This window comes from Botrytis byssoidea (genome assembly GCF_014898295.1).
Source record: "Botrytis byssoidea strain MUCL 94 chromosome Unknown BBYS_017, whole genome shotgun sequence".
Lineage (NCBI taxonomy): Eukaryota > Fungi > Ascomycota > Leotiomycetes > Helotiales > Sclerotiniaceae > Botrytis > Botrytis byssoidea.
Genome location: NW_024065858.1, coordinates 780,674 through 788,796, shown reverse-complemented (window position 1 = coordinate 788,796; position 8,123 = coordinate 780,674). Strand labels below are relative to the sequence as shown.

General features: G+C 42.4%; 3 protein-coding genes across 3 annotated transcripts; all 3 read right to left on the bottom strand.

Moving 5' to 3' along the window:
• Positions 1-1,009: 1,009 nt before the first annotated feature.
• Positions 1,010-1,745, bottom strand: EAE97_008300 (uncharacterized protein; the record flags this gene model as incomplete). Its single annotated transcript, XM_038878814.1, has 4 exons — positions 1,010-1,108; positions 1,165-1,266; positions 1,324-1,499; positions 1,691-1,745. 4 exons carry the CDS (start codon positions 1,743-1,745, stop codon positions 1,010-1,012), a joined length of 432 nt encoding a protein of 143 aa, XP_038730494.1.
• A 2,920-nt stretch (positions 1,746-4,665) lies between these two features.
• Positions 4,666-5,622, bottom strand: EAE97_008299 (uncharacterized protein; the record flags this gene model as incomplete). The annotated part of the gene is made up of 3 exons (XM_038878813.1): positions 4,666-4,918; positions 5,024-5,349; positions 5,428-5,622. 3 exons carry the CDS (start codon positions 5,620-5,622, stop codon positions 4,666-4,668), a joined length of 774 nt encoding a protein of 257 aa, XP_038730493.1.
• A 684-nt stretch (positions 5,623-6,306) lies between these two features.
• EAE97_008298 (uncharacterized protein) lies at positions 6,307-8,123 on the bottom strand (the record flags this gene model as incomplete). The annotated part of the gene is made up of 5 exons (XM_038878812.1): positions 8,044-8,123; positions 7,747-7,967; positions 7,474-7,552; positions 6,792-7,421; positions 6,307-6,736 (listed from the first exon to the last, which is right to left on the bottom strand). The coding sequence occupies exons 2-5, from the start codon at positions 7,856-7,858 to the stop codon at positions 6,307-6,309; spliced, it is 1,251 nt and encodes a 416-aa protein (XP_038730492.1). The 5' UTR covers positions 7,859-7,967; positions 8,044-8,123.

The window sequence follows — 8,123 nt, the reverse complement described above, 5'->3', positions numbered from 1 at the left end:
GGTGGCGTTTGAGAATACAAAAGAAAATACTAGATTTCGCGATCTGATATGAAAAATACAAACACTGTAGAGAGAGAAAAGAGATGCTTTTGCGAAAGTCTTACGGAATTTATGAATAATTCATCTCACCTCGTGAAGCATACTTGATTAGGCACCTACCTGCTGTTACTCGACTCTGTGGAAATTTGGTTGACCTTAGAAGGGAAAGTGCGATGAGATTTGTGACTGCGCTGCATATATCTGACAATCTGACTGTGACTGCAAGTGATAACATCCAAAAACATCGTAGTATCAATGGTTTCATTTTGTTTTCTGCCAAGGAAATTGGTGTTGAGAGTTAGAGGCTTGTCAAAAGCTTGACTTGACGTCTTCCAGCGGGAGGGGCATGTCGCTGATCTAGATGTTGAACAAAAGGAGAAACGAAAGAAATGCCTCACTCCTGAGTATAGAATAGCGATTGATTGAAAAGCTTTCGAAAGAGAATCGAATATTTTAATTGACGACGACTTGTTTAGTTAACCAAAATCATCTTCTTTCCAGAAATTATCTCTTCTTTTACAATCGAACGATTTTCTTGAATTCCCGCAAATTAGTTACTAAATATGTGTCTAGTGCTTATCCACATTACCCGACATAAAACCCATATTTATCCGAGCCAATTATGAAGCTAATTTGTGCTTCCCGTGTCGTATCACTGCAGCCACCCTTGAAAAAGCTTGATGAGTTAGGACGCAAGCAGCCAAGATACGGAAACGTGGAGAAATCAACTTGGCGGTGTCACTAAAGAAAGATCGAAATCCAACATGAAGCAATACGAATGAAGCAAACAAACAAACGATGTGTGTTGATTTGAGAATCATATCATTCTCATCAGTATGTATTGTATTGTATTGTATTGTATTGTCATAATCATAAACCCAAATTTCAAATATCTGTATTTCAGAGTCGAATCCTTATCCATCGCTAACTATCATCATCGTTTCGTTTCCACCACTCCGAGCTCCGTCTTCTAACAGCATTGTTCACCACATCCGCATCCACAGCATTCACAGCCAGCGGACTCACCACCACGAAGGTTGGTCTCGGTACCCATGGTGGGAACTGGTTTCTGTAGGGAAAAGATTAGTATGTTGGAGTAAGTCTGTTGTGGGAGGGATATCATACTGGTTGTTGCATCTCGATACCAATGTTCTCGGAGCTCATAGGAGCTTCGGATTGGATTTGTTGCTCAACGACTGGTTGTTCGAAAGGCATTTTGAGGGATTTCTAGGTAAATGACAGTCAATAAAGAGATCTAATAGGTTTAAGTACAGGTATACTGACGATTTGAAGAGGTTTTAGTAGGGTTGAAAGTTTGTTTGATGGAAAGTGTGTAAGTCTGAAGTCTGAAGTCTGAAGTCTGGATGAGGAGGAGATTGATGGGGGATTTTCGAGCCTTTTGAATTCCCTCAGATCCAGCAAACATGTGCTATCATGGGCCGTGCAGATATCATTGGTCTCTATGACGTTGTAGGGTTTAGGTGCATAGTGGATACCTCTTCAAGATCTTTTGTTGGCAAACCAGGACAGGGTTGAAAAAACCGGGTGGTTTCGTGTAAGATACCATTGACCAACCATAACTTGATGAACAAACGGTGAATAGCAAATACCCAACACAGCCACGTATATCTGCAAGCAAATCAAATCTTACTCGCCTCATAATGTGGTATCGTACTATCATGTACCTCCGTCTTTGGTACCTGCATGGTATGCTCCGCGCGCTTCCTGTGTACAAAAGTACAGTTCATCACGCACATGTAAGTCTCACAACCTACGAGTCAGCAAACATTTCGTTCTACTTGTTTCACCAAACTCCCATCCCCTGCAAACGAGGCTGGCGATACCGAGTAGCTTTCCCGGTTTTTTCATTTATCTGAGTGTCAGGTCCAGACTCTTTGTGCATTTCATAAGCTTCGTACATTATCTACTACGCCACAGCTTATTAGCGACTAGTTGCGAATCTCGATCTTTCCGCTCAATCGTTACTGCTTAATGTTGCGTTGATCCTGTTCGTATATTTTCTGCCGTCTTAATTGTGGAGTAGTGCTACACAGTGTAACGGTCCAATCCTCTATTAAATACCGCAAATCCTAGTTGTATGCGTCGAGCAGTCATCTTGAGACTTACCAGTTCGGCTCTCCTATGGAAGGGTTTGAACCACTCGGAATCCTAAAATTGGAAAGATTTCAGAAGAAATTAAGTTTTGGACCCCTCGCACTTGCCGCCACACGATAGCTTGGACAAGGTTTGAAATGTCACCGAGAGGGGCGCTGAGACCTGATGATTTCTCTTTCGAACTCTATCACACATATCAAAAATCATCTCTGACAGTCAGCAAAAGGTAACACGTATCTTTGAAAACAACGATGATTTTATATTTCTTTCTACCGGTACAGTCTATATAAGAGTTTGTCAAAGTATTGGATACTTGTGCCCAAACTCATTTCCATCGGCTACGACTAGCAATTGCCACTGCAATCATTGCAATCATTGCAGTCACCGCAAGTTCGACCACATTCATTGCCGCTAGCACTACCATCACAACCATGGAGAGGACAGCATAGAACGACATACATCACGCCTAAACAAGTCTCGATGCATGGAACCGTCCTATCTCCAGTATTGGATCGGGTACCCATCTGCTGTGTGGGAGCCTAGAGAAAGACGTACGTTAGTATATCAATGACACGAGATAGATTCTGGACTCTGCTCACAGGTTGTCGAGCGACCATGGTTTGAGACGCCGTTGTCATGGCTTGTTTTGGAGAAGGTTGTTTGCTGTTAGAACTCATCGTGAGGTCTTGAGTTCTCGGAGATCTTTTCTGCCTTGTAGTCTGATTAGTATCGCAGAAATTATCCAGAGGTATACTCGATATCACATACCTTGATTCAAGGAAGTTCTTGTTCGCGACGATAAGGCTTCTGAGGATCTGCCAATGTGAAGCTCGAAGTAAAAGTTTTTTGCAGTATTGTTCTTTTGAGTTGCTGAAAGGAAGTGTTGTTGTTGCAATTACCTTCACAAACGGGGAGATACTTCAGGGTCATGCAGCTATTGTGTCTTCGAGTCATTACATTTTTTTCCGTCGTTGACTCCGATTTCAGTCAATTCACAAGAAGAATGGCGAGAGTCTTAAGAGTTTTGACACATACAGGGTCGGATCAAGAAATTAGGGAAAAACGTTCGACATTGACGATTTTTTGGACCTTGTAGTGACTCGAGTGTTTATGGTCAGTGCCTGGAGAACTCAACCTTCTAAGTGTGTTATAATATAGGGTACCATCACGCCCGATGTTATAGAAATTCATTCGGAAAAACAGATTAGGCAATAGTTGATGGAAGTGATCAACGGACTTGTTTCGAGTCTCCCTGGCAACCTCTTATTCTGTACTGGCACTGATGATTGGAGATTGTTTGACAATTCCTATCAGAACCACGATCATCATTACATTCAATGAAGCAGCCCAGTCACTACCTCTACAGCTCCCCCGGCATCTAAAGGGATCTCAATAGCTTTCGCCCCGACGATAGCGCTCTTCATGTTTCTGCGGAAGTACCTAGAAGTCTTTTCACATGATGATGGAGAAAAAAGATCAATTACAAGCTCATTGACCGCAGTATTTACAGACGATTCGTTTTTTCACTTGTTTACTCGTGCCTGGCTGGAATAAATTTGCTGAGACTTCGAGAACTCTCCAAAAATCGGCACGAAGTTTATGGTATTATAAGGCAGTCAGCTGTTCGAAAAGGTAAAGCGAGGTAGAGCTTCTTCCAGCATATTTCAGACTAAGAACGATTTTTTTGGGCTTCAAAGTTGTATCTCATCACCAGGATGTGTTGACATTGTTTTGCACAAATACAGAAAAGAATATCACGATTACATAGTCAAAGGATATTCGAGTCATGGCATTATCTCCGTGAATCACCACCGCTTGCATTTAGTCATTTGCCGATCACTTCGCGAATGCCGTATAGGCGAATCATTCGTCTTCTCATATACATCCAAACATGGAATTTGTTTTCGCTACCAACACTACATGAGAAACAGAACACATGTAATCAACAAATCAATCATCCAAAGTTGTCTTATCCATACCAGCCAACCTCACAATATTTGCACCCACCTAATCAATCTTTCGCAGGATCAAAAAAGATTATCGCCAGATGTGCCTCATTCTTCTGGGCCGATCAGCCATTCATCACTGGACCCACAGACCAATCCTATACTTATTCCATAATATTGAGCCGAATAAGGAATAGGAAATGAATAACACAGCCACAAGATGTTAAATGAGCTGGCAAAAAACATGGTAACTCAATAGGGCAACATTTTTCGTCTAATTCGACGACGACAATCAGGTTTAGGGAGCAGGATTGAATGCAATCTCGAAATTCACAACGAGCGGAGTCTTCAATAGATCGATATTTCACTGCTTTTACCACACATTTGTGTTAAAATTGGTTAAGAAAACGACAATGCTTGGATTTGAATTGCGCGACCCAGAACACTAATTTCTAGCAAACGAAACGAAAAATCCGACGAGTAACACTTTTCTACCACATTATTTTTCGGTCAACTCATATGGTCCATAGCCTCATTTCCCCCCACATCTCTTTCCTCTATCTACTCAAACCCTCTGAGCAGCATTCCCTGAATAGCCCGGTTCATTCACGCCCTGATGAGCAACAGGGTTCGCAGGATTTGGACCTGCAGCACCCGTTTGCATAGGACCTGTTTGTCCTGCATGACCTGTTTGCCCCGGAGTTTGCATTTCCATTGCTGTGTGTTTTTGGTTGGGGGAGGCCGCACTGTGATGACCTTCGTCGTGATGAGAGAGGATTTTACCCATGGTAACGGCGAAGGTTATTATGAAGAGGACGCTGAGGTTTTGTTAGCAATGGTCTTTCACTTCGACCCTCTATCCTGATAAAATCGCTCGCAGGGAAAGGGACAAGAAACAAAAACGCAAAAAGAGATAATCTCACAATTCAATAGCAGCTAATACCGCAGCCGCAATATACACCCCTCTAAAAGTAGAATAGCTAGTGCTAGCTCTCTTTTCCAACCCCTCGCTCAAATCATCTCTCTCTTCCAATTCCAACAGATCGCGTCTGCAAAAGTAATATCCGCATCCGTAGTAATTGAATCGGCCACGATAACGACGCACCTGAACGGCAGAGGTAATCCAAGCGGCGAGCCAGAAAATGACAAGAAATATATCGAGACAGGCGATGGCCCAGTAGTTGTAGATGCTTGTGAAACGGTGAGTTGATAGGAGGATGTAGAAGATTATTAAAATTGTTGCGCTGGCCTATTTTGGAAAGATTTGTTAGTGGTGTCCCGCAGAATTAGGGGAGTGAATTGATAGACTTGAGGGGAAAAAACATACGACGAAAAGATCCAGAAACGCCCCCGAATACCCAATAAACGTCACTACGAACCCCGCCAACCCTATTATTGCAAGCGCGAGAAGGAGTTGTAAGATTCTCAATGCGCTGAGAAATTTATTAGGTTTCAACACATGACCCGTTCGTATGTCATGGTTTTCGGTACCAGGCCGATTAGTACCGTGATTATTATCCATGATGGAAATGAATTTCGAGATGGAAAATGTGGAAGGTGGGTTGGGAATGGTGATGTTGATTCCTTTCCTGATAAGATAAGTAGAGGGAAGAACTCGGGAATGGAAGCCCTTTTTGAGGAATAGAAGAATGTGGCTCGATGGGTGCAAGTGAGACATGGGGATAAAGAATGAAAGGGGCGGCTTAGTGTGGTTCGCTAGGAACAGGCGAGTGGCAATGTTTTCGGAATAAAGAATGAAGAAAATGTGCATCGTGACTTTTGGAAAATTGCTTGCAGCTGGGTTTTGCTCAGAAGTAGTGCGGTCGGTTTGAATAATAGTCGAACCTGAATGCAAATATCATGGTTTCAATTCTAAAATTGGAACGTCAAATGAAATTGACGAATTTGAATTGATTTATCTCATTGCCCAAACTGATTGCAATTGGCTGCTCTGAAGAAACCTGAAAAATTAAAAGAATTGCCGCGTCATAATTTAATGGGCATGGAAAAAGAGTTCGAGGTCTCAAGCCCTTCTAGGGTCCGTCCAATGAATTCCCGTCATTTCAACTCCCACACCAAGCTCTTTTCTCGAAGTACCTAGCTTTTGCCTTAAACCCACAAAAGATTGGAAAATAAGTGTTTGGGGAAGTATTTCATCATTTATTCGAATCCAATAGAACCACTGGTTCACACCCTACTCTTCTTATCAAGTCCACTTTTGTGTCATAACGTTATCCACTACCTCCCAAAAGCTGTCAACGGCCATCACAGCCCCAAACTGGTAACAGCGAGATAGACTACCCAGACCTCTCTTTAGATTATTCATATTTTGTGTTTCAACTACCTTCTCAATATCACTATGATATTTCTCGGCTATCATAAACCAAGCCTGGACAGGAGTAATCTCAAAGTCTGAAACAGGTAGCGACTGCGACATGGCATATAGCTGAGCCAAAGAAACAGAAGAAGAAAACCACGAAACTTCGGAAGTTGATTCATTAAATGCTTCAAGCGGTGCTTGAGCGAAGATATGTGTTGAGGCCATGAGCTCGTGACCGGATGGATCCCCGGCGGGATCGAGAGGGAGAGGAGTATCTGGTATATGGTGAAAGTGGGTGCGACAAGGGTGTTCGAGACTGTAGATATGAAATCAATACATGACTTTGTTATGAAAGAGGGGGAATGACTTACGCCAGAATGAAACTGATCGCTACAAGCGATATGTCAGGTAATGGTTTCTGTACTGCATTTCCAGGTAGCAATATTTGGCCGGGAAGTGGTGGAAGAGGTTTGGAAAGATCAATTGCCCCATGGTCTTTGGTAGAATTTTCGGATGAATCGCTAATATAAAGGCAAGATGCATTTAGGAACTCATCGAATTGAATACTGATATGAGAACCAGATGAATTACTTGAGTATGGTACATTGTGATTGTCGGAGAAGTAACTAGTGAGCGGCTCACTGTCCTGAGTAAGCATACCACTGATATAGCTGGAAAGTCTATCATTTTCTGACTCGTAGTCGACGGTTCTAATGGTAGGCCTTATCTCTTGGGTTGCATTGGAGGTAGTAAGGTCGCGGAGTGGTTCGTATTCTTGTGGAGGAAGCAAATCGATTGCTTGGTCGCCAGATATCTTTCCAACTCGTGATTTCAAATCAGACAGATTCTTAATACCTGAAGCTGCTAGCGTCGATTCTATCGCTATATTTTCTTTCATCAAGGCCGAACTTTCAGCTTCTGTTGTAGTAATCATCCCCCTAAGACGTATCAAATCTTCCTCAAGATGCTTGACGTAGTTCTCTTTTCGCTGTCGATGTTCTCTAGGAAAGAAATTAGCAACGGAATCAAGAACTACACTAGGGGCAAACTAACATTTGAGCTCGTCGAACTTGAGCTCGTCTATGCTGTTTTTGAGCTGTACCAGATTTTGCTTCGCTATTCGCATCCTTGACTTTCATCTCAAGTTAGTTTCGTAAAAATGATAATGATGAGGTAGTCGATTCCGAATAGCTCATGCTGGGTGAGTAGTTGTATTAAGCGCGAATTCCCAATTTGATTTTGACGGGCAGCTTAAGGTTTTGAGGTAGAGATATATAAGAGGGAGAAGGAAGCTTATAGAATGAGAAGAGTGCTAGGTTAACTCACAAGTCTTAAGTCTCGTGATATTTGGCATAAATTTAACCTTCTGGGATGAGATCTTATCAACAGATCGGTGCCAAAATGATGTGAAGGATGCATCTTGGGATTCATCTGCCATATTTGGAGCTCATACGTCTAATCCGCCACAATTGATTCCAAAGATTTCGCCTTTTTGTGATCTTCAAGATAAAACAAGCTCAAAGTCCGCATACAATTGGTATAGAAGCCTACTCGTGTTGCAACGGGCTAGCGTCAGCAGAGACAATGTTTTTCCTAATTGATTTTGAACACCGACGAACATACGGAATAATATACTGGAATTCTGAATTCTGAGGTCCAGATTTCTAATACGAGAATGCACGTCAGCCGCATCCTGCGTTTGC